The sequence below is a fragment of the Martes martes genome, assembly GCF_963455335.1.
Source record: "Martes martes genome assembly, chromosome: 13".
Taxonomy (NCBI): Eukaryota; Metazoa; Chordata; class Mammalia; order Carnivora; family Mustelidae; genus Martes; species Martes martes.
Window position 1 is genome coordinate 93,003,792 of NC_137901.1, and position 26,031 is coordinate 93,029,822.

General features: G+C 52.8%; 1 protein-coding gene across 1 annotated transcript; it reads right to left on the reverse strand.

The window, feature by feature from the left end:
* Positions 1–357: 357 nt before the first annotated feature.
* ANKLE2 (ankyrin repeat and LEM domain containing 2) lies at positions 358–24,669 on the reverse strand. The gene is made up of 13 exons (XM_080821224.1): positions 24,435–24,669; positions 17,489–17,962; positions 14,716–14,922; positions 13,363–13,556; positions 13,094–13,282; positions 9,383–9,505; positions 7,630–7,696; positions 6,760–6,932; positions 5,509–5,615; positions 4,488–4,678; positions 3,408–4,056; positions 2,579–2,710; positions 358–2,166 (listed from the first exon to the last, which is right to left on the reverse strand). Exons 1-13 carry the CDS (start codon positions 24,619–24,621, stop codon positions 1,962–1,964), a joined length of 2,898 nt encoding a protein of 965 aa, XP_080677350.1. The 5' UTR covers positions 24,622–24,669; the 3' UTR covers positions 358–1,961.
* Positions 24,670–26,031: the final 1,362 nt, after the last annotated feature.

Sequence of the window (26,031 nt, forward strand, 5' to 3'; positions counted from 1 at the left end):
CAAAGACCAGGGGACCTTCTGCGTCCCTTGTGCCTGGCACCCCGGCACCGCCCCACTGTGGCAGAGGGGTCCCCATCACCTCTTTGGAACTAAAGTCACACGCCGGTTGTTAACATCACAAGAAAGGTTTTTCATTTCCGAGGGCCATTATGAAATTTGTGCTAGCTTAAATCAAAGTTCAAGTCTTTCAAGACCGTGTGAGGTATGAAAGGGGCCGCAGAACAGCATTCACCACTATCGGATTAACGTATTGTTTCATTACAACACTACCTAAGATTTTACTAAAAACAGCACTTTGCCTAGCCGCCCACAAGAACAGTTTTTTCTGAAAGCTCAGAATTATTACCACATGGTTTTAATAATAATTTATTTCATTAAGTAGTTTAAAAATGCATTAACTGGGGCCAGGGCCACCTTATATAAACAAATGGACAAACAGGCAAAGATAACCTAAACCTTCAGAAAATAAGAACAACAGTCTGCAAAATTTGGACAGAAACACTTTTAATTTCCATCCTAATATTTACAACATATGCGTAACAGGATTTTACAGAAAACAGATCATTGCTGTGAATGTACTATCTGTATTCTAATGTCTTTTGAGAACAACGATGCCTTTTGTAAATGCCACTGACTTTCAGAATAGAATGTATTTTTCTGTGTTACGTCCAGATCGTTACACAAGTGAAAACACCCTGTGTAACCACCTTTTAAGTTTTAAAGTCCAAATCTTGATTCCAATAGTCCTGACCTGTCTCTTGTTAGCAGATGAAAGAAATAAGCTTTTTTTTTTTTAAACGCAAGTTCCAATTCAGAATTCTTATAAACAACAACAACAAAATCTCATGCCTACTTAGTATCCCTGTATATTCCCATAAAGCAAGTTTCAGGAGAATAAAAAATGATTTACAAAAGGCACTGGATTTAGCAAAAACTGGTAGAGTTTTCCATTTTGGATCAAACACTGGAAATATTCACAGAGCACCCCCAGTGCGCGAGCAGTCATGTACACCGGAGAGAAGTAACTCAGGTGTGGAGTTCTTGGGTATCAATCACGGCAGTGGCTCTAAGATGACCCCCGTGCTCCAGGCAGACCCCCAGAAGGTCATGGCCACGGGGAAGTTAAAATAAATGGAGCAAGGTTACTGACCGGGACTCAAATCTCTAGTTTCTATACTAAAACGCAACACTCTTTTATAAAGGAAATCCAGTGGGAGTGAAATCTGGAAATATGCAATAAATTTCAAACCCGGAGAACTTAAAGATCACTTTACTGGCACAACCCCGCAACGAAACCAAGTGACCGGCAGCGCAGGTTCCTTCGAGCTGCTGCTCCGTCAAGTGCGGGGACCACTCCCAGGACTCCCATGGACCAGAGAATTTATTCCCAGAGAAAAGCCGGTTTTATCGTCTGGTCGCTAGTTTAAATGTTTGCGATGAGCCAAACTTGCAAGTCTAAGTCATCTCCATGTTTGTTTGCCCCCAGACACGCACCTTGTCAATTGGTCTCAGCCACTGGGACCAAGCGGCAGAAAAGATTTCTATCAGGAACGAACAAGTCAGAGACCCTGCCCAGAAAAGGAAGACGCCGCGAGATTCATCTCTGCTGTAGGAACGGGGGACTGGCAGCCCCAGCTGCGGCCCTCACCCGGGCTTCGGGCTCACACACGACGGGAACGGCGTCTTCCGCTTGCCCACGGTGAGCTCAAGTCCACGCTGTTACACGCTGACGGTTCTCAGAAAGTTTGTAACTGGATTTGCTTCCATCAACTTCTCCCCAAACCCCAGAAAACTAAATTTTATACAAAACATTTGCATTTTCTAAAAACCTTTTACTCTCAAAATGAGGACTAATAAATTAATCAGAATATATTCTTTTTGGTAAGTTTTCGCAATCAACACTTTCCCTTCTTCCTTTAAAACCAAAGAAGGGAACGAGCGCCCAGCAGCCTGCACCGGCCTTACGAGGCCGCGAGCTGCGCCAGGCGCGCCGTTCTGCGGAGGTGGCTCCCGCGCGCGGGGCTGTAGCGCCCGGGGCTGCCCAGGCCCGGCGAGTGGGAGGCGGGCCCGGGCTTCCCAGGGCTTCTCCCAGGGCCGCAGCTGTGGGGACGACCAACATCCAGCTGCTGAGACGCCAGCTTCCCTTTCAGCGCGGGGCTCGGCCAGCTGAGGAAACCAAGAAAGCACCGTCAGCACCGACGGGTGATACGGGCCCTGTCCCAAGCCCCGGGGGACCCCCCGGTTCCAGAACGGGTGCCGCAAACCTCAGGACCACGAGCCCCGAAGAGTCACAGAACATGCGACCTTCCACACGAGCCCCGTGCGGCCCCGACCTCGGCCCCCGGCTGCTTCCGACGCGCCCCCGACCCGGTCAGCGGCCCCCGCCGCTGCCCACCGAACCGCACACCCGTCTGCGCGGGTCCGCCAGCCGCGGCCCGGTCGGGAGCCGCGCGTCGGCCCGGCCAAGCAGCGCTCCGCGTGAAGCGCTGTGTGAACACGCCGAGTCCCCCGCGGACGGCCCGGAAGGCAGCTACCAGCGAGCCCCGTGTCACACAGGCCACGCTGCAGGCCCACTGACCTCTGTCTGTCAGCGGGCGAGTAGCGCAGGACGGCACTCCTCCATCTGTGCACGGTCGGGTACCGCTGCGGGTCCACTTCTGTACACTCCAGAGCGGCCAAAACATCTCGATCCAGTTTTGACGGCTCCTCTCTACATGGCAGAGGAAAAGGGAAGAAAGAGCAGGAACACCCGTGATTCAAAAGACTTGCGGCGCCACCACTCAAGAGCCTAGGGCAGGAGCAGAGGGCGAGCAGAGGGCGAGCAGAGGGCGAGCAGAGGCCAGGAGCTGCTGGTCCGCTCCTGCCGCCACCGGACCCAGCTGTCAGGGCCACGATGCGGGCTATGCAGCGACAGAGGCTACACTGGCAGACAGAAGGCACGGTCCCGTGGGGGCGGGATGGACCCCATACTGAGTATCTCCACCTCCAGGGTCACCGACCAGAAGGCTGACCCAGAAGGCCTGGCCCCTGGGAGGCTGAGATCACCCCAGGATGGGCTTTCTTCCTAAAACACACGGAGTTCTTGGTACAGTTCCAGCTGTTCTGGGGAGGACCACTTCCCCAGGGAGCACAGTGAGGCATGAGGCTGGGCTGCAAAGAACACGTGTCCCACCAACCTGGAAGACGGCAACACAGCACCAGGAGCTACACAAGAGCTGGGAGATGGGAGAGGCAAGAGATGGGAGCCAGCAAAGCACGTCCGGCCAGGTTGTGGGCAGAGAAAAGGTTTAAGAAAACCAGGACGGTGCCACGTGAGCTCACGTCCACTCCCGCGGCCCGCCACAGCGTCAGGCCCGCTCCACACTCACTCCCACGGCCTCACGCACGCGCACACCCCCCACTCGTACCCAAAAAGGAAGAGCCTCTCCACAGGCTCGTTCGCAGCGGGGACCCCTGAGGGCTCGGAGGCCCTGGAACCACAGTTCTGCTGAACTTCGGGCGCAGCAGGGTCAGGACCCAGACGTATTTTAGCCATCTCGGCTGACATTTCGCTCTCTGTCCTGGTTTGGTTATCTGCAAGCGTGTCAGCAGCAGGCGGCTCCAACGAGTCATCCTCGACTGCATCCGTCCTTGCTGTGAAGCTCTTCTTGTCTCTAGTTTTCCTGTTTTTACTTGGTGTCTTGGGAACATTCCGTCCTAGGTCTTGCAAGTGCAGTCTATCGAACTCAACCGTCAAGCCGGAGACTGGCGAGCTGAGCGCCTCCCCGGCGCCTGCGGCCTCCGGCCTCCTCCTGCCCGGGGGCCCGCTGCCGCTCAGGCGGCCCCAGAACCCATTCTTGCTGGCGTGGGGACCGGCCAGGGCGGACGCCTCTATAAGGCTGCTCTCCTGCTCCAAGGGAAGGATGTCACACTTCGAGTCCCCAGAGGTGCTAACTGTGGGCTGCGTGTTGTTTCGGGCCGTGTTCTGTCGATTTTTAATCTCTTCCAAGCTCAGGTCGTCGTCTTCATCCAGGAACGCCCTCACGGAGATGGAGTTGCTGCACTTCCGAGCGCGGCCTACAAGGGAGAGAGCAGCTCCTCAGAGGCACGGGTGACACCGTCCGCAAGGGACCGCGCGCTGCCGCCGCAGATCCCCAGGACCAGCAGCCAACGGCCTCTCCTCCAGATCCACCCACTCGGACTCCCAGACAGAGCCCGCGCCGCCCCTCGGGAAAAGCCAAGCAGGACCCTGCACAGGGGACCAGCGGCGTCCGGCCCCCCACCTTCAAAGGCAGGAAAATGAGGAGGCCAAGGTCAAGGGCAGGCATGCGTGGGACGTGACAGTGGCTGGGACCTCCCGCCTGACTTGCTAGGACGCCAGCGGCCGAGAACGCGAGCGGCTGACAGAAGTAGCAGGCGCCGGCTCTCCACGCGGGCGCGCCTGCCGGTGTGCGGCCACAGGGCACGGGCCAGGTCCCGAGAACCCCCCGAGCGCTGCGTGTCCTTACCAAAGGCGGAGGGGTTCTCCTGACGACAGGCCTCATTTTCTCCCGAGTCTTGAGGGGCCTTTTTGCCTGCCTCCTGGTGACTGAGATACTCTTCTAGCTTTTGCAGACCCTCCTGGGAAGACAGATCAACAAAACAGCCCAGAAAGTCCCAGTATTCGACCCAGGGGTACCCCAGCTCGCGAGCCAGCTCCCTGCAAGAGTAAGACAACGCATCAGTCGGGAAACACGCAACGGACCACACGGAAAACAGCCACTCTGTGCCCGAAGGGCCAAGCAGTGCCTAGAGTCTTGGCTGTGACTCTGATCGTATCGTAAATGTGGGGTGAAACAGTACTTCGCGTTTTCTCAAGCAGGGGCCAGACTAACAAGCAGGTTTCGGACATGGGCCCCACGCTGAGCGCACTGAAGTCATGGCGAGAGAAGGGGGCCGCGGCCACCCCACTCGCACCACACGCCACAGAGGCGACAGGTCAGACGTGAGTCCCCATAAACAGAACAGCCTTCCGGTTCCTTCCAACAACTGTATAAAGTTGGAGAGGATTCTGGTTTTGTTTAGGCACAAAAGCTCAAGCTGGGAATCTGAAATTACGTGTACATTTGGAGACAAAGTTTTAAAACAATTCAGTGTAGCTTTAACACTGTAATACAGATTTCTGACTATGGAGAAACACTTTTCATGGACTTTTTACTAGCAGGTTCTGGCCACACCGCCTCTTGTGTTTTATTTCCCGCTCTACTGCCGAGGCGACGCCCCCCGTACGGCCATCATACAAAACGCTGCCACGAGTCTCTGCCTGGAGAGGGACCGCTGGCGGACACCTCTGCCACAGCGTGTGCGATGTCTGCAGGAGTCAGACCGCAGGGAACAGGCTTTACACCCCCCTCTCCAACCCCATGAGCACTTCCCAGGAATGACTTTTTGCAGCTGGAACAGCTTTCTGCCCTCAACACAGAAGCATGCAGCACACAAAACGACGCTGCCACTCAGCGCCGGTCCCTCCGTGCTAAAGCCAGCCGGTACCTTCCCACCCTCTCCATGCCTCTCTCTGGATCCGTCTTCCTGACATTGTGAAAGAAGCCTGCTTTCTCTCGAGGTGGTGTTTTCCAGAGCTTGCGAAAATCTTCCGCCTGAGGAGAAAATGTCCTGAGCTGTGCTGTGCCCCCAAGTCGCGGGAAGCACCAGCACCACAGAGCCTGCTGAGTGCCTCCCGGCACCCCTCCTTGTCCTCACTCCCTGGGCAACGTGCCCTCCTGTGTGGCGGCTGGACAGACCACAGCGCCACATTAGGACAGCAGCACCGAGGGGCTCTGGCAAGGCTCCACAGCCTCCCCCTTAGGGGCCCAGGCTGGGCTGTGAGGGTCAGAGCTGCCACACTGAGAGCCTCAAGTCACTTTCCCGTCACGCAAGAGGAAAATGAGTGTTTACATTTTTAAGTCACTCAGAGTTTTGTTTTACGCAACCGAATCTAACCTACCTGGTAACACCTGTTTTTGGAGACACTTCCGTAACTGCAAGTAACTAGTTATTTACAATTATCAACACTGGCACGCGGGTGGCACAGCTGGCGAAGCATCTGACTCTTGGTTTCGGCTCAGGTCATGGTCTCGAGGTTTGGGACCCAGGCCCGTGTCAGGCCCCTCGTTCAGTGGAGAGGCTGCTTGGGATTCTCCCTCTACCCCTGCTCTCTTGCTCTCAAATAATACATTTTTAAAAATAAAATAATTATTCTTAAACGTTGTTAATACAGTAGGTCTCCTGTTATGTGTTTGTTTTTGAGATTTTATTTTTGAGTTATCTCCACACCCACCGTGGGGTTCAAACTCACAACCCTGAGATCGAGTCACACGTTCCACCAACCATACTGCCCAGGCGCCCCTTTAAAATCTCTAACGAGAAAGATGACACACAGCCTGTGAGACACCTCAGCCCCGAAGGTGAACCTCACAGTGGGCACACTGCGGCTTCCCAGGGACCATACACGCCCCCGAATCCGGGAGCGGACAGCCCAGCTCCACCGGCACGTGGCACGAGAAGGGCCGTGATCCGGACAGAAGGGCCAGGCGATGACGGGCGGCTGCCCAGGTAAACTAGGCTTCTCTGAAGCGTGGGCTCACTAGCGAGGGACAGGTCAAGGCGCTCCTGTTCCTCCCGCAGATGTCCTCAAGCCCCGTCACCAGACACTGGGGTTCCACGAGCCCCGGTCCGGAATACCCAACACTCCTGGTGGGGAGAGCCAGGAGCTGGCTCCCAGAAGTTTCTACAGTAGCTCACCTTGGACGGGCTCAGGGGCCCCGCAAAGGCTCGCAAGGTCAGAACAGGGTCTCTGGGGCCGCCTCCCCCGTGGCCGACATGAGAGGTCTCGGTCGTCTGGTCCGAAGACCACAACTCCCCAATCACGGGAGACGATGTGTCCTCGGCTCTCAGGAGTGGCACGTAGTAGTGGCCTGGGAGGAGGAGACAGCCCAGGTAAGGCGTCTGCTGGGCGGGGCCCGGTGTCGGCGGCATCACCGCCACCGAGGAACACCAGGGGCTTTGCAAGCCATCAGTGATGGAGAGTGTGCAGGAGCTCCGAGCCGGAGCTTCCGGGCGGAGGCCGGTCTCTGCCGGACCCACTGAACTGGCCCCACATTCGTCCTCCACTGGAGGACTGAAAGGAAGGAAGGAAGGGGAGCAGCAGACACCCCTCTTTAGTCCCAGGTACTGTGTGTGTCAACAAGATTAGCAGGAGTGGGGGCCTAAGACCGTGAAAGGAGAGACAGGCCGTGGCGCAGAAGGCGGCACCCGGAAGGGCTGACGAGCTGAGCCGCCGCCAGACCAAAGGGCTCCTTCCACCCTCTGCCCTGGCGATGTGCAGGCTGCGCTCGGGGGGCGGGGACCGGAGGGACCCGCCACGTGGGATCCCTGCAGAGATCACGGGGTGATGCCGTGAGCAACAGTCCGACGACAGACAACCTGCCGTCTCCCAGAGAAGGTCAAGGCTTCCGAGGGGGGATTATATGACAGCAAGTGGTGTGCGAGCTGGGGGTCCAGGAGCAGATCACCCTGAGAAGGGCCGCCACCCTGAGAGGGGAGCCAGGCTCGCGCAGTCCAGGGCCTTCCCACTGGCGGTCCTCACCGTCCAAGCGCCAGGCCCCACCTTACCCTTTAAGTACTCTCTAATGCGCTCCTTCAGTTCCACAGACTTATTTCTGCTTCTTTCACAAATCACCTGTTTTAAAAAGACACAGTATGTGAATAGTCTGTATCTTAATTTCTCACATTTTCTCACTAAAATAATTTTATAAAAGCAACTTTTAAAACTAACAAAGCAAGGACTGTGTCCTAATGCTGAAAACCTCATGACGCCCACAATCAGAAGACATGTGCTGAACAAAACGGTCTTTCTTCCAGAATGGTCTGTGAAAGCTGAAGGGGTCAGGACGAGAACAAACTCAGCGGGTGAACTTTATTTGTCTTTCTTTGTGCTCAACAACACACTCCAGTTTTCTGCCCAGGGAGGCACGATCGGTCAGGGCGGAGACAGGCCGACAGGCCACTAATGTTTAGCAGCAAGAGCTCCCTGGCCTGGGCCTGTCCGTCCGTGGCTGTTGTGTGGCTCGATTACAGCAGAATTCCTATTTAGCATGCCACACAGTGTTCTCTTCTTGCTACCACAGGAGTCAACTTTCCCCCTTAGAGAACTGTAGCAACAAGAACATTTTTGCTAGAATAAAAAACCAGTACCCTTCAAACAAGGAAGGAGCCACAAAATTGCCATCTCCCGCCAGCCTGTGAGAGAAAACAACTCTACTGTGTCCTGTCAGCAGCGCAACTTATTTTTTTAAATGTGTAACTGATGGTGACAAATGGCAAATGCTTTAAGAATACCCCTTAACAAGTGACAAATATATTGAAAACACACATACTCATGCACACAAAAAGCTGAGTCAGACACATGAAAAATAACAGTAATTTCTGAGTTGTCAAACGGTGAATTTTCTCTCTTTTTGCTTATGTGTACTCTGAAGGTTCTACAGAACATAAGCACTACTTAGGAAGCCACAGCAACCACAAAGCTGGCGTTCACGACCAGCCTGGAGCCCTTACAGATTCCATCTCAAAGGGGTGGCTGGTCCAGGGCAGCAAGCCAACAGCTCCAGCGCAGGACGAGATCGCCCACCTAGCTCTTGTCAGGTCCACCTCCCCGACCCCCACCTCCCAGGCAGAGATGTGCCTGTCTCTGCCCTCTCTAGAGCACATTTTGCTCAACTGCCAGTATCAATCCTCACAAGACTTGTGTGGGTCCGGTGAGAACACCTGGGAGGGCTTAGGACGGCACCTGGTACGGAATGAGCTAAGCACACGTCAGCTGCTTTCGGCACCACCATCCTCATCACGACCACCATCCTCACCAGCTTCACCACCATCTTCACCATCACCACCTTCATCACCATCACCACGTTCACCACTACCACCACAACCACCATCAGCAGCACCACCACCATCACCACCTTCACCATCACGACCACACTGACCATCCTCACCACCACCACCATCACCTTCATCACCACCATCCTCACCACCACCACCTCCTCCACCATTCCCTGATTCCCTGGTCTACCGAGGTATGCACAGAGAGAACCTGATAAAAAACCCATGAGCTGCTGAGAACAAATGACCACCAGTTTCAGGAAAATAAAATCAGGAAACATGGGCAGTTTACTCCTTCCTGATTCTACAGAACCGTCTTCTTCACGGTGCGTCTTACTCAGTAATCATGGCTCTAAGGTGCGCCCGTGAGGCAAACACGTTCACACAGTCAGTACTGTGACTTTATAGTAGCTATGAACAAGACTACGAGTTCACATATTTTCATGCCTAACACTACAGAAACAGCATTTTAATAGATACTTACATCTTCGGGGGTTTTATCATACTTATTCCTTGGATTTTTTACAATCAAAGGGTGTGAAGAAAGCACGTTGACCACATCTGCATTCCCAAACTTACAAGCAAAGTGCAACGGCGTGTCATAGCCCTGAGAAAGGTACAGAGAAAGAGTATTTCTTACTTACGTTTGTTTCATAAGGTTGTTTACGATAAAAATAGGCATTTAGCAGAACAAACAAAAACCCTCAAAATCCGAAGACCATAAGAGGACACTGTTACTCTCTCTGAGGAATGACCGGCGCGTCAGCACGTGCCCACTCCAAGCCAGGGCTTGAGGCCAGCCCGGCACCCCAGTTACTGTTGCCAGCGCTGGGGGCCCAGGCCCAGGGGGAGTTTATAAATGACCAAGGGCAAGATACCTGCTCAGTAAACGGCGGCTTTAACAATTCAGGGCCCAGTACAGTGTTATGTAATCGATGCTCAAAAGATGAAATAAACAGGGGCACCTGGGTGGTTCAGTCGGTCAAGTGCCTGACTCGTAATTTCGGTTCAGATGATGATCTCAGGGTTGTCAGACTGAGCCCACGTCAGACTCTGCACTCAGCACGGAGTCTGCTGGAGTTTCTCTCTCCCTCTCTGCCCTTCCCCCACTTGTGCTGTTTCTAAATAAACAAATATAATCTTAAAAAAAAAATGGTGAGATAAACAAATGGAGGCAACACTCAGAATAAAACAAAGTCTATAAACGCAGTCTGTACCCAAAGAAAACTCTCTCTAGCGGCTAATATCTAGTAAATGAAACCCTCCACTCCTGACCCCGGGATGCTTGTCAACGCTCTCACTTGCCCTTCGTGGCACCCCTCCCCAGATAACCTTCAACTAAGGCCTTAAGATCCGTGGGCCTTAGTGTAACAGCATCCTGTGAGCAAGAGCTATAGAGCAAATCACTTCTGGGTCCCCTCACTTGAATGCCCACAGGCTCGAATGCAACACAGCCAAAACAGAACCCACTCACGTCTACCAGAGCTAGAAACACGGCCACGCAGTCCACCTGTGATTCCCAAGGACAGCAGATCCCAGCTCTGAAGTCCCTGGGAGGCGTCTCCGCCCTCCACATGCTACGTACGCCTGCCATCCCCTTAGTTTCTCGTCCAGGCTGCCAAGACTCCTCATGGACCTTGCTTCCTGCACTCAAACTGCCAGCTTGTCTGTCCCCCTCTAGGTGACCCGACCGATCCTGTATGAGCAAGTAACCTCAAGGCAGCACCCATCCCTGCTCCACACCCTCGAGGACCATCTCACCATTTCATACACTGCCCACGTGAACCTGGAAAAGTCTGGGTGCCTGCCTACAGCACCCCTCTCTAACCGCATCCCGCCCATTTGTCCAGCTTGGCAAACCTTCTCAACTGAGGGCCAGAAACCAAACATTTAGAATGAGCAGTGCTGTGTTCCAATAAAGCTTTATTTACAAAAACAGGCTGTCCTTTGCTAGATCTGCCCTGGTGCATTCTCCAAGTGACGACTTTGATTCACAGTCTACCTGAGGCAACTCCAGCTCTGTGGCCCAAGCTCTAACAGCCTGACCTCCCCTGCCAGGCCTGCGGCGGTGGGAGGACAACGGTCACTGCAGATCGGGGTCAATGTTCTCACTCATTCAGAGCATCCAACCTCAAAGAGACCTCGGGGGGACGGGAGAGGGTGGTGGGGATATGGCCATTGGGGAAGGTATGTGCTATGATGAGTGCTGTGAAACGTGTAAATCTGGCGATTCACAGACCTGTACCCCTGGGGATAAAAATACATTATATGTTTATTAAAATTAAAAAAAATTAAAAATTTAAAAATTTAAAAAAAAAAAAAAAGAGAGCGACCTCAACACCACTGTTCCTTCCGGCCACTGCTCTTTTTCATGCCACAGAACGCCCATCTCTAACCTGCTTCCAAATGTGCAAACCTGACTGCAACGTCTCTCCTCCCCCCTGCTGGACACTGCCGCTCCCGCACAGACAGCCGGGTCTGGGTCCTTCCGATGGTGCTGGCTGGCGCAGCCCTGCTTCTCACCGTGCTGGTCTGTTGTGCCCGCGCCTTCTCAACAGTCCACACGTTTGTGGCCAATAACTGAACTTACTCCTACTCTTTGTGAGTTATGGTCAAAGACGGCCTATAACACCCAGGAAGGTATTAAGCGCTCCCCGTGCACGTGCATCTGCGCATTTTCTGTGAATACTGCACAGACATCAGGGAAAACTGTGTTTCTCTCTCATATTTTCCAAGTCACACTTCCTGATTGTACTAATCCAGTCAGGAACCCTTCTTTACTGAGTCTGTTCACCCTTCATTTTAACTGACATAACTCTGATTTCACTCCTTTGTTTTTACACTTACTATTGCTTTCATATAATCATTGTTTTATTTCCTTCTATAATTCTGCTATCTCGGCCAAATTTATCTTTATTCCCCCTTTTCTCTCTTGTTGATTTAAAAGTTATCTTGGGCTGCCTGGGTGGCTCAGTGGGTTAAAACCTCTGCCTTCGGCTCAGGTCGTGATCCCAGGGTCCTGGGATCGAGCCCCGCATCGGGCTCTCTGCTCAGCGGGGAGCCTGCTTCCTCCTCTCTCTCTGCCTGCCTCTCTGCCTGCTTGTGATCTCTGTCTGTCAAATAAATAAATAAAATCCTTAAAAAAAAATGTTATCCTTGCTGGGTGCCCAGGTGGCTCAGTCCTTAAGCATCTGCCTTCGGCTCGGGTCATGATCCCGGGGTCCTGGGATCAAACCCCACACTGGGCTCCCTGCTCGGCGGGAAGCCTGCCTCTCCCTCTCCCACTCCCCCCGCTTGTGTCCCCTCTCTCACTGTGTCTCTGTCAAATAGATAAATAAGTAAGTTAGTCTTGCTTTGCGATTCTGGAGTTCAATGTGTCACATTCAACACACTGTCATGAACAGTCGTGCCCCACTCCAACATGCTTCTGTTACTCCCTCCCCTGCCAACCACAGTTTTTCAAACTGTAGGCTTGCTCAGAGCTTACAATCCTTGGCTCTAAGCTATCACTGGCTTCTGCCTTATATAAATACGTAAAATGCTTCTGTTTGAGGAATTTTTACGTAAGCGTATGCACCCTTAAAAAACAACCCTTTGAGGGAACCTGGGTGGCTCAGTGGGTTAAGGCCTCTGCTTTCGGCTCAGGTCATGATCCCAGGGTCCTGGGATCGAGTTCCGCCTCGGGCTCTCTGCTCAGCGGGGAGCCTGCTTCCTCCTCTCTCTCTCTCTCTGCCTGCCTCTCTGCCTACCTGTGATCTCTGTCAAATAAATAAACAAAATCTTTAAAAAACAAACAAACAAACAAAAACCCAACCCTTTGAAATTTTTAACTCTACAGGAAATATTCCTATTATTAAGTGAAAAAAAAAAGGTAATATGTAGATACCTAGAATAAAAAGTACCAAAACCCCTTTATTTCCCTCTTTCTTTAGGTTCTGACACTGGCTCATCCTCCCATCACAGCCCAGCTCAGGCCGCTCTGGAAGAATGCCGGGAGGGACCTGTCCTCGCGCACAGCGGGGACTCCGGTCACCCTGCCCGGTGGGGGGTGGGTGGGAGGGAAGGACTCTCGCGTGTGAGTGGTTGTCGCCCCCCCTTCCCAAGCTAGCCGAGCTCCGTCGCCGCGCACCTCCCGTCCACACGCCGCGGGATGCAGCGGACGCTCACGTGGGACACGTCGGCGGGCCCCACTCACCGCTTTGTCCGGCGTGTTCAGGTACAGGTCCACGATGTAGCAGATGCGCTGCTGCAGCATGTGCGGCTCGTCGTCGGGGTACATGAGCCGCATAAACTCGGGGTTCTCCAGGGTCTCCAGAGTCAGCTGGCAGATAGAAGCCTGGTTCTCTTTGGCAGCGACATGCATGACGTTGTACCTGCACCCTTCCTGAAAGAAAAGTGCGCGTCCTGAGCATCGTTTCTGTCGGCCACGGCTGGTCGATGCGAGAACCCTTGGAGCAGGCTTACCTGCACGATGGTCGGATTGTCCCCGGAGCCGATCAGGTACCGGGGGTTACTCCAGGTCAGATCCGAAAAGAGGTCTTCTTCTCCCTTCTCCACAGCTTTTCGGAGTTTGGCAGTGAGATCTTGAGTACGGGGGGTTTTGTAACTGTTCGCTCGTTCTCTGTTGATAGTTTCTGACTCTGAGGAGTACGCGGCATCTATCATTAAGAGACAGAATTTAAGAACATTGAATTTCTCATTTTCTCATCGCCTACTGTGTGCTACACTGAGAGCAACGAAAATCTCTCCCACGGAAGCTTAAAACCTAGTTGGGAGTAACAAGAACGAACCAGTTCGCATGAACAGCCAAGGGGCACATGTCCCAGCCAGCAACATGGCACAAACGTCACTACGGCACGAGCCCAAGCGCGAAGGACCTGACCGGACTCCAGCTGCAAGAGGCTTTGTGAGGACGGATAACGGCACAGCGGCTGCACCCACACAAGAACTTCCGAGCACACAGAACATTCCCACAGAGGCAGAGTGAGCCGAAGTGATTTTTGTTGTTGTTTGATGACAACCACCCGGGAGTGTCTCCAACAGTCTCTGGAGGGGCATCTGCACAAACTGCAAACTGCAGAACCACGCTGGTTCCCCGCTAAGAGGCACCTGTGACGGGCCAAGTTAGGATGAGAGGAAAGCAGCCGATGGGGCCTTCGACGGAAGGCCTATGTCCACAAGAAGCTGCCTTCCCCGGGAGTCCTAGGCGGCCTGGGAAACAGGACACCCGTGAGCTCCTGGAGGGGACAAGACGGACGCCAGGCGAAAGTTAGAGGCTGCTGGGATTCTGCACGGTGCTGACGGAAAAGGCCTCTCCCAAGACCCTGGTCTGTAGCCAGAGTGGGTAAGGTCCGATCTCGGACTAGACAGGCCGTGCAGGGGAGCTCAACTTCTGCAGACTGTCTGGGTCAGAGCAGGTGGCCCAGCCCTGGAAGCAGGTGTAGCTTCAGCTGGGAAATGGCTGTCTCAGCACCTAACAAAGCCCAAGTCCCACGGGCAGCAAGGAGAGACGGAACAAAGGGAGCCCAACAAAAGGACCAACCGTGATCCTTCTGCTGCTTCTCCCTTGGCCTTGCCAGCTTCAGGCCCTGGAGCAGACGCCTGGCCCGCTCAGTGCCCCGCTGCTTCTCTCCTCAGGGTCCTTCTCAGACCAGGCGACTGACCCATCCTCCACGGCCTGGGCCTTAGCTCTCTCCTTCCGTGCAAATCAGACTTCTCTCAAAGGAGAAAACCAGTTACAGTCCATGGGGAAGACAGCACAGAACACCTGGGCCCCAAGGACAGTAACACCCAGAAATGAGCCGCCACATCCCTTACCTTTCACTCCACCGCTGCTGAAGACCGATGCTATTTTCACAGGAGAAAGGGGTGAAGAGGCTTTGCTTGGAGAAGGGAAATAATCACAAATTCCTCTAGCAAATTTCTCAGCATCTTCTCTACTTGAAAAAGCTTTAAATCGAGATCCTTTGATCATTTTGACAGCTTGCAATGCCTCCTTTCTATCTTCATAAACATGAATCCTTTCTGCATGGGAAAAGTAACAGGAAAATTAGGAGTAACCAGAGGCACCATCACTTAATTCACACCTGAAGACCATGGGTTTCATAATAAACAACTGTTACCCAGTTGTCTGATTTTTCTCTCATATTAATATTTCAGATTTTTTTCTTACAGATTTTTTTTAGGGGCACCTGGGTGGCTCAGTGGCCTAAGCACCTGCCTTTCCATTTTTTAATCTTTTATTTTCTCTTTTAAGATTTTACTTATTTGACAAAGAGAGAGCACAAGCAAAGGGAGAGGCAGGCAGAGGGAGAAGCAGGCTCCCTGCTGAGCAGAGAACCCGATGCAGGGCTCGATCCCAGAACCTTGGGATCATAACGTGAGCTGAAGGCAGAGGCTTTAACCCACTGACCCACCCAGGCACCCAAAGATTTTATTTTTAAGTAAGCTTTATACCCAACATGGGTCTCAAACTCACAAACCCAAGATCAAGAGTTGTACACTCCACTGACTTGAGATAACCAGGTGCCCCAATATTTCACATTTTTAATCTTGAAGAAAAAGGGCCTTAGCTAGTGAAAGAACATGATTAATAAGCTTGATCATATGTGTGGACATGGATATAAAAATACGTATTTTGTACATGTTTAACTTTATATCTAAGGATACTATTTCATACTGAAAAATAAAATTCTTGGATTAATGCTCTAAATAAAAATAGTAATAAAAGCAAGTTAAAAATTATGACTATGGGGCGCCTGTGTGGCTCAGTGGGTTAAGCCTCTGCCTTCGGCTCTCATCATGATCCCAGGGTCCTGGGATCAAGCCCTGCATCGTGCTCCCTGCTCAGCGGGGAGCCTGCTTCCCCCTCTCTCTGCCTGCCTCTCTGCCTACTTGTGATCTCTCTCTGTCAAATAAATAAACAAAATCTTAAAAAAAAAAAAAAAGCAACTCTTATAATAAAGATTAAAAATAAATAGAGGGGCGCCTGGTGGCTCAGTGGGTTAAAGCCTCTGTCTTCGGCTCAGGTCATGATCTCAGGGTCCTGGAACCAGGCCCCCATGGGGCTCTCTGCTCGGCAGGGAGCCTGCTTCTTTCTCCCTCTCTCTCTGCCTGCCTCTCTGCCTACTCGTGATCTCTGCCTGTCAAATAAATAAACAAACAAACAGAAATTGCATCATGATCATTTCCAGTGTCACTAAACCTTTAAAAAATTCTTATGGTTGAACAATATTCCATTCTACTCATGGTAATAATATGGCTAACAAATCTATTTTGGGGTATCACCACAAATGACATCACTATAATGACAGTCTGTAATTTTTTTTTAAAAAGATTTTATTTATTTATTTATTTGACAGACAGAGATCACAAGTAGGCAGAGAGGCAGGCAGATAGAGAGAGGAGGAAGCAGGCTTGCCGCTGAGCAGAGAGCCCAATGTGGGACTCAATCCCAGGACCCTGAGATCATGACCTGAGCCGAAGGCAGAGGCTTTAACCCACTGAGCCACCCAGGCGCCCCCCAGTCTGTAATTTCTGACAGTCTAACCAACATCAGGCTTTCATTAATGTTTTCCAGTACTAAATCTACTTTCATCTTATTTAAAACTGCAATTCTTTGGGGCATTGAGGGGTTCAGTCAGTTAAGTATGTGACTTTGACTCGGGTCATGATATCAGGGTCCTGAGATACGGCCCTGCATCTAGCTCCCTGCCCAGCAGAGAGCCTGCTTCTCCCCTTATCTCTACCCCAACCCCGGCTCACACTTGCTTGCACAGGCTCACTCATTCACACTCTCAAATAAAAATTTGTTTTAAAAACTGCAATTCTTTGATGCTGAAAACTACTTATAGCACCACAAGCCATTTATATTAACATAAAAGGTGTTCAGATTCCACTGAATAAAAAAAAAAAGGAGGGGGGACACCTGGGTGGCTCAGTCATTAAGTGTCTGCCTTTGGCTCAGGTCCTGATCCCAGGGTCCTGGGATTGAGCCCCGAATTCTCCCTCTCCCACTCCCCCTGCTTGTGTTCCCTCTCTCATTCTCTCTCTCTGTCAAATGAATAAATAAAATCTTTAAAAAAAGAAGGAGGGATGGGCGCCTGGGTGGCTCAGTGGGTTGGGCCTCTGCCTTCGGCTCGGGTCATGGTCTCAGGGTCCTGGGATTGAGTCCTGCATTGGGCTCTCTGCTCGGCAGGGAGCCTGCTTCCCTCTCTCTCTCTCTGCCTGCCTCTCTGCCTACTTGTGATGTCTCTCTGTCAAATAAATAAAATCTAAAAAAAAAAAATAAAAAAATTAAAATTAAAATTTAAAAAGGAGGGAAATAATCAAATGGTAGCTAGCCAAAACCATCTGTAAGGTGAAGCATGTCTCACAGAAACCAATTTTCTTCATTTTTAAAAACTCACATATACATTTACAAATAATTCAGCAGGGTTCTACCTAAAAATGCTAACAGTGGTTCACTTGGGGCAGGGAGATTATGGTGATTAAATTCTTTTCTTCTCTGGGGTTTGAGATTTTCACAATCACCGGCCCCTGCTGCCCACAAACCACCTGCGGAAGAGACACCAGGTGCTCGTTACGCTACCATTTCTCGGTGGGGTGTCCTCGTACGCCGGGCACACCCCATAGTACAGAGGCGGCTCCGCAGATGCCCTTGCCACAGCTTTGTGGCCGCTGACCCCAGTGGCGGCACTGAAGGGCACGGAACAGGTCTTAGACGTCACGACATCTTCCTCTGGCGGGTTCAAGCCCACGCTATACCCAAAATCTCTGTCTTCAGACAAGCCGACCTGCTCAGCCTGACTCCCTGTAGCAGACTTCGACATCTTCTGTGCATCTTGGCTCAGAGCAGTGGCACTTGAGGTGTCGCAGCCAGGGGGACGTGAAGGCAGTGTTCTTCCGTGCTCTAATAAAGCCTGAGCCAATTTTTTCTCAAAAATGAACCTTGTGGTCGAGGTAATGGGTCCACATTTCAATCCGGCTTTCACGATTTCTTCTCTAAGGTCATCAGGATTCAGGAGTTTCAGTCGCGCCAAGATGGCGTCCATTGTCATTTCGCCTGGGCCCAAGACAACAAAAATCAATGTGATGGCTCTAAGTACATCTTTTCTTATTAAAAAAACAAAGCAACACAGCAGTAGCAAAAAAGCTAGCTTCAGTTTCATTTCAATCCAGTGTTTCTCCAGATTTTTTAGTCTATAAGCCCTCTATGAGAACTTTCTGAACTTTTTGGTTTCCAAATTGATAATAATCTAAACAAAATTAGAATAAGCAATTTCTGGTTCATCTGAATAAGGAGTTAGACTGGTACTATTCCATGATACAGTAACACTACCATTCTAGGAAAGTAAGCATACTGGGGAAACACGCATGCTCACTTGTTGCTAAAGGATAATGTGGAACAAACTGAACGAAAAATCCCATTAAAAGTCCAACCCAAGAAATATAGTCTACAGATATTTTGTACTTTATTCCATCAATAAAGGGGTTCTATCCAAAGATTTAGCCAGGGGAGCCACAAAGATAACTCTTGGAGTCATTCTGCTAATACTAATAACAAGTAGCTAATGTTTAGTGTTTTGGGTCTTTCCAAGAGCCTGGCTCTAGTATAAAGACCCTACGATTTTTCCATGTGGCAGGTTATAATTACTACGCACCACCATTTTACAGATGAAGAACCTGGATCACAGAGACACTAAGCAACTTATTCAAGTTACACAGCTACCCAGCAAGCGGGTTTGAGCGACAGCAGGAGCTTTAATCCATACCTTTGGAGAAAGAGTAGTTAAACCTAGGGATTGCAGGTTTAAGCATGGTCTGCAACAATTGGGAAGAAGGTAAGAAATAAGGGGGCACAGACTAGTGCCATCGAAACGGGGCTGGAAACAAGGGCTCAGATTAGAAAAACTGGAGATCTTAAGGGCGGATGTATCAGATGCCACGGGGAGGGGTTTGAGGAACTGCAGACGGCCTGGAGTAACACCCAGAGCTCCAGGCCAGACGCCTAGGAGTGACTCCTGCGACAGAGAATCCTAGACATAGACAGATGGAGACTTGAGCATTATAGCATCAGAAACACCTTACGGCCACCAACTGGGCATTTCAATTTTCAAGTCCAAGATTTACAAGTTCGGAGTGGGTAAGAGATCTGTGAGTCACGAGCACATGGATGGTGATTATAATACCAATAATACACCAGCAATAGCAAGGAATAAATACAAAGGAGTAAAAGACAGGAAAGAGAAAGAGAAACTCCTACAAGGGATGAAGAAGGAATTACATAATGTATCAATGAAACCAAGGAGTATAAAGTTTTAAGAAGTACTGTCAGATGAAATGAGGGAACATTCAAGATTAAATTACTCTAGGGGTGGGATGCCTGGGTGGCTCAGCTGGTTAAGTGGCTGCCTTTGACTCAGGTCATGATCTCAAGGTTCTGGGATGGAGTCCCACATCAGCCTCCTTGCTCAGCGGGGAGCCTGCTTCTCCTGCCTGCCTCTCCCTCTGCCTGCCACTACCCCTGCTTGCGCTCACTTCCTCTCCGATTTAAAAATAAAAATAATTAAGTATTTTTTAAATAAATAAATTACTCTAGGGATGCCTAGGAGGCTCAGTTGGTTAATGCTCTGACTTTTTTTTTTTTTTTTTGACAGACGGAGATCACAAGTAAGCAGAGAAGCAGGCAGAGAGAGAGGAAGCAGGCTCCCTGCTGAGCAGAGAGCACGATGGGATGCGGGGCTCAATCCCAGGACCCCGGGATCATGACCTGAGGCATTAACCCACTGAGCCACCCAGGCGCCCCAATGGTCTTTTTTATTTACTTATTTATTATTATTATCTTTTTAATGGTCTGGCTCTTGACCTTGGCTCAGGTCATGACCTTGGGGTTGTGAGATCGAGCCCCATGTCGGGGCTCTGTGGTCAGTGGGAGTCTGCCTGAGATGCTCTCCCTCTAAAGTTAACAAATAAATCTTTAAAAAAATTAAAAAATAAATTACTCTAGCAGGAGAGCAAAAGGGAGGGCAGTGATAGATAAAATAAGATTCATAAAATATTAATATCTGTTGTAGCTAGACGATGACTACAAACCAGGAATTCATTATATTACCCTATTTCTATGGGCTTTTTATTTATTATTTATTTCTTTATTATTTATTTTAAGGAGGCTCCACACCCAGCATGGAATTCGACGAGGGGCCTGAACTCGAGACCCTGAGACCACGAGCCAGAGCTCAACCAACTGGGCCTCCCAGGCGCCCCTGTACACTTTTTTTTAAATTTTAATGCCACCTTCCCCCACCCAACTCCAAGGTTTCAAAAACGGCTGTTCCTTACTTGCAAAGGGGATATTAGCTTTTTAAACAATGAATGTACTGCACAGCCCCAAAAAGCTGCCAAAGAACTTGAAGGGGGTGGCCTACTGACCCAGGACTCTATCCAGGGAGCGCACCTAAGCAGATTCCCGCAGCACCTGGACGTAGGAGCAACGGAGGTTGCTCGGGGACAGGAAACTGATGTAAAAGGCACAGAGTAGGGAGAAGCCACGCGCAAGGGGTCAGGACAAGGGGTGTGGATGCCCCGAATAAACAGGGGCCGCATCATTCCTATAAGAGCAGTTTTCATGCCGTTCTCGTGTCTGTGTGCCGCAGCTACCTTTCTAACCCGGGCTAGTCTGAAGGGGGTTCTCTCCTTGCAGCCAAGCAAGCACCAGGCAGAACGAGTACGGCAGGTCACGGCACTAACCATGTGAGCTTGGACAAGGTGTGCAAACTCCAAGCCCGTTTCCTCACCTATAAAACAGACACAATAACAGCTCTACTTCTTAGGCGGCAATGAAAATTAGATAAAATAATACCCGTCAAACCTGTGCTGCTGTGTTTGACACTGACAAATTACGCTTAACAGTCAGTTCTGGTTACTAAGTTATCAACTAACACAGCCGTATTAATCTTGCACAACACAGAATCCGCTCAAAGTCAATCTGAATAAAAACAAAGACATGGTTTTAATACACTGTCATTAATATTCGGAATACACTATACAAAACTGTACCGAAGGAAGAATAAAGCAGACACCAATGAGCTTCGGAAACTGCTGGGGGTGGAGGGTGGAAACGACAAGAGGAACTGTCCTGAGAGCCAGCCCAGGAGACGGCAACACTGTGACTTCCTATGTTCTGACTTTTAGGAACATGTTTGCTTCACATACTAAAAAATAATTTTAAAAAAGATGGGGGAAGGCCCCCCAGTGGAATACAAACCAGAACAAATGAGCTCCACTGCATTACAAATTAGAAACGAACAGGTGGGAGAGAACTGACCTAGTAAACGAAAAGCACCATGTGGCCACGCATGCTACAGGCCGGCAATTCTGAAGCTACTCTACGCCTCCTCTAGGAACCAGCAGGCGGCCGGGTAGAGAGGGGCTGAGGAGAGCCAGGTTCCTCCCCAGCAGAAGGGAGCTACAAGCAAGGGGAGGCGGAGGCCAGAACAGGGGTCGGCAAACCTCCGTCAAGGGCCGCAGGCTGAGGTTGAAGCTCTCTCCAACACTCACGAAGAGCCACGGATCCAGTAAGACTCTACAAAGAGAGGCTGGGTTTGGCTGACAGGATGTGCTTTGCTGCCCCTTGGGCTAGAATCCAAGGTATCCGCGCAACCCTGACTGACCGAGCACAAAGATGACAACGTGGAGACCCGGTCGGGTGCGCACGGTGAGCGCTTCCAGGCCGTCCCACTTACAGTGCTGATGTAAGATACTAATGTCAGGGGTCTAAGAGGACGCTTCGCCGGATCTAACTTTTTACTTGGAAAAACCGATAAACTCAAGTTGAAAACCAGTATGGACGGTTCCTGGCAGCCCCACAGGTGACATCTTACACGCTGCAGCGCGTCAGGAAGCTGACAGGGGCCAAGCTTCACCACAGCCTGCATCACTCTGCTGTCTTTGCAGAGAATTCCATGACCGTCTAAATCACAATCAGGGGCGCCTGGGTGGCTCAGTGGGTTAAGCCTCTGCCTTCTGCTCGGGTCATGATCCCAGGGTCCTGGGATCGAGCCCCACATCGGGCTCTCTGCTCAGCAGGGAGCCTGCTTCCTCCTCTCTCTCTGCCTCCCCCTCTGCCTACTTGTGATCTGTCAAATAAATAAATAAAATCTTAAAAAATAATAATAATAATCTAAATAAATAAATAAGTTCATAATCAACCACTCGACGGTTCCACCATATCAAAGATCTCCTGCCGCCCCTTATCGTCACACCAACGTCCGCCCCTGTCCCCAAACCTTGACAAGCACTCATTTATTCTCGATTGCTGTAATTTTTCAAGAATGTTATTATAAATGGAATCATACAATACACATCTTCTCTCACTGGCTGTTTTCACTCAGCACAATGCCCTAGAAACCAGCACCTCTTTCCTCTTCACCGCTGAGTAGCACTCCAAGGTATGAATGTGCCACAGTCCCTTTAGCCATCCAGCCCTCGGGAGGCATTTGGGCTGCTTCCAGTATTTGGAAACTACAATTACAAGTACTTACAAGTACTCACATATGGGTTTTTGCGTAAAAGTAAGTTTTCATTTCTCTAAGATAAATGCCTAGGAAAGCAGTGCACAGTTACATTTTTGAGCAACTGCCAGACTGATTTTGGACTGGCTGAAGCTTTATTATTTCTACCAGCAGTAAATGAGATACCCAGTTTTCTCAGCATTTCCACCAGCATCTTGTGGTGTTTTTATTTTAGCATTTTAATGGGTGTAATATCTCATTTTAGGTTTAATTTGTATTTCACTATTGGCTGGAAAAGTTGAGCTTCTTTTCACATGTGCATTTGTGTTATACTCTTTTTGCGATTTTTTATAAATCTAAAATGACTTCAAAACAGAAAACTAAAAATTAAAAAAGAAAGATTAAAAAAAAAAAAAAAAACGCTCCAGGGGCGCCTGGGTGGCTCAGTGGATTAAGCCTCTGCCTTCAGCTCAGGTCATGATCTCAGGGTCCTGGGATTGAGCCCCACATCAAGCTCTCTGCCCAGTGGGGAGCCAGCTTTCCACCCCCTGCCTGCCTCTCTGCCTCCTTGTGATCTCTATCAAATAAATAAATAAATAAATAAGCTCTTAAAAAAAAAAAAAAAAGAGGGGCGCCTGGGTGGCTCACTGGGTTAAAGCCTCTGCCTTTGGCTCTCGTCATGATCCCAGGGTCCTGGGATCGAGCCTCGCATCGGGCTCTCTGCTCCGCGGTGAGCCTGCTTCCTCCTCTCTCTGCCTGTCTCTCTGCCTACTTGTGATCTGTCTGTCAAATAAATAAATAAGATCTCGAAAAAAAAAAAAGACATTCCAGTAAGCCTGATGATTCACAGATCTGTACCCCTGGGACAAATAATACATTATATGTTAATAAAAATAATTTAAAAAAAAGACACCCCAAACCCTAATATCTTAGTCCTACGCCCTAGTAGACACACATCATTCAGCTTTAGCATCTGGGGAATCTGGTCTTGGTGTCCGACAGGTACGTGGTCCAGGGCTGACTGTGTAACCAGACAAATCAGCACGCTATTTACTCAAGATGCCAGCTAAGGGGGCGCCTGGGTGGTTCGGTCTGTTCAGCGTCTGCCTTCAGCTCAGGTCATGATCTCAGGGTCCTGGGATGCCGTCTGGAATCTGGCTCCCTGCTCAGCATGGAGTCTGCTTCTCCTCTGCCTGCCGCTCCCCCTGCTTGGGCTCTCTCTCTTTCTGACAAGTAAATAAATAAAATCTTCAAAATAAAAAAAAAACCCAGCTAAAACTGTCTTACGGGGATGAGAGGGCAAAGAAAGCAGCAACCAACGGGTCGGGGGTCAGCTGGACCTGGTGTCCGCAGGCCCGCCTTCCCAGCTGGTCTCTGCCTCCCACCTGCGTTCTCAGCCAGAGCTGGGCCTTCCTGGGACGGTCCCCTCAGCTGCAAACCAGGACAAGAGAAAGAAGTCACCCCTCTGGGCCCTGTTAGCCCTGACATCCCACGGTGGGCTCTTCGGCTTCACTGCCTGCTCCTGGAACGTCACCCTCCTCTCGGAGTCGTAAGGAACCCAGACTCTGGCGCAAGAGGGCCGACGAAGCGTGAAAGGGTCCCGAAGGCTCGCGGGGCGCGCGGCCTCCGGGGAGCCCACTGCCGCGGACACACAGGACAGCGAGGCCACCGAGAAGCCGAGCACGGGCTGCAGGACCCCTTAGAAGGGCCCATCAGGACCCAAAAAACAAACAGTGCGCAGACAAGCCGCCGCAGCTCCCCGCTTTCCCCCCGTCGGGACGCTGAAGACGCCCGACTTTACTCTGGGTCTCGTCCCGGAACCCCCGATTCGGGCCGGCGAGGGAGGGCGCCGAGGCCCGGGGAGGGGAAGGAAGGAGAGGGGCCCGGCGACGGGAGGGGAGGGGGCCCGGGGCGGAACCGGGAGGAGGCCGAGGCCCGGGGAGGGGCGGGGAGGGGGCCCCGGGAAGGTGGGGGGCCCGGGGCGGCGACGGGAGGGGCGCGGGCCCACCAGCGCGCAGGCCTCACCTGGGTCTAAGGCCGAGTTCGTGGCCGCGCCGGGCGGCGGGGCTGGGGGTCCGCTCCGCCCCAGGCCCCGCGGCCGCTTCTCCAGCCGCCGCACCAGCCAGCGCACCGCGATGAGCAGCACCGAGGCGCCCAACAGCTCCCAGACCAGTGGCGCCCACTCAGCCGCCGCCAGCCGCGGCCACAGCATCGCCACCGCCCGGCCGCCGCCGCCGCCGCCGCCGTGGAGGAGGCCGCCCGCCCCAGGACCCCGCGACCCGAGCTGCCCGCGCCACTGCCTGACGGCGCCGCACACCGGGGTGGCCGGTGCGGGGCCGAGACCAAACGCGCGGGCCGGGGCGCTCGCCCCCGTGCCCGGTGGCCCGGCAAGGGAGCGCGGCCGGGGGCCCAGTCCCTGACGGAGCGGGGCGGTCGATGGCGCCTTCAGGCAGTGGCGCGGGCGGCTCGGGTCGCGGGGTCTTGAGACGGGCGGCCCCCGCGGCCGCGGCGCGCTGCGAACTGAACCCGGCTCCCGGAACCCGCCGGGGAGAGGGGAGGGCCGGAGGGCGGGGCTCGAGGGTCGGGCGGGGGTCTTGAGGACTGGGGTCCGGAGGGCGCGGGCCGGGGAGAGGCGGGCGGTAGGGGTCCGGGAGTCCGGGGGGCGGGGGTCCGGAGGGCGCGGGCCGGGGAGAGGCGGGCGGTAGGGGTCCGGGAGTCCGGGGGGCGGGGGTCCGGAGGGCGCGGGCCGGGGAGAGGCGGGCGGTAGGGGTCCGGGAGTCCGGGGGGCGAGGGTCCGGAGGGCGCGGGCCGGGGAGAGGCGGGCGGTAGGGGTCCGGGAGTCTGGGGAACGGGGGTCCGGAGGGCGCGGGCCTGGGAGAGGGCGGACGGTAGGGGTCCGGGAGTCCGGGGGGCGGGGGTCCGGAGGGCGCGGGCCGGGGAGAGGGCGAGCGGTAGGGGTCCGGGAGTCCGGGGGGCGTGGGTCCGGAGGGCGCGGGCCGGGGAGAGGCGGGCGGTAGGGGTCCGGGAGTCCGGGGGGCGGGGGTCCGGAGGGCGCGGGCCGGGGAGAGGCGGGCGGTAGGGGTCCGGGAGTCCGGGGGGCGAGGGTCCGGAGGGCGCGGGCCGGGGAGAGGCGGGCGGTAGGGGTCCGGGAGTCTGGGGAACGGGGGTCCGGAGGGCGCGGGCCGGGGAGAGGCGGGCGGTAGGGGTCCGGGAGTCCGGGGGGCGGGGGTCCGGAGGGCGCGGGCCGGGGAGAGGGCGAGCGGTAGGGGTCCGGGAGTTTGGGGGGCGGGGGTCCGGAGGGCGCGGGCCGGGGAGAGGGCTGGCAGTAGGAGTGTGGGGGGCGGGGTTCGGGGGGCGCGGTTGGGGGGGCGGGCGGTACAGGGTCCGGGAGACTGCGGAGCGGGGCCTGGGGGCAGCCTTGGGCTCTGCCGTCTGCCGGACGGTGCCGCTCAGAGCGCCCCAGCTCTGCCCGGCCCCAGTGGGAAGGGCTGCTCGCGGGGTCCTCCAGGCGAGAGTCGGGATTTTGTTGGTTCTCCTGGACACCCTTTGGGACGGCGCACTTTTAGAACAAGGTTCCGCACGCCTAAGTAAGCAGGGGGCTGGGCCGCTGCGGCCTGTGCTC

What these genes read in the sequence shown, in the direction of transcription:
- ANKLE2 (XM_080821224.1), bottom strand. Translation starts at nt 24,621, where the DNA reads ATGCTGTGGCCGCGGCTGGCGGCGGCTGAGTGGGCGCCACTGGTCTGG. An exon ending in ATGATAAAACCCCCGAAGAT is followed by an intron (nt 7,697 to 9,382) that starts GTAAGTATCTAT and finishes TTTTTAAAACAG; the next exon opens with GTGATTTGTGAAAGAAGCAG. An exon ending in TCGCCCGCTGACAGACAGAG is followed by an intron (nt 2,167 to 2,578) that starts GTCAGTGGGCCT and finishes TGGTTTCCTCAG; the next exon opens with CTGGCCGAGCCCCGCGCTGA.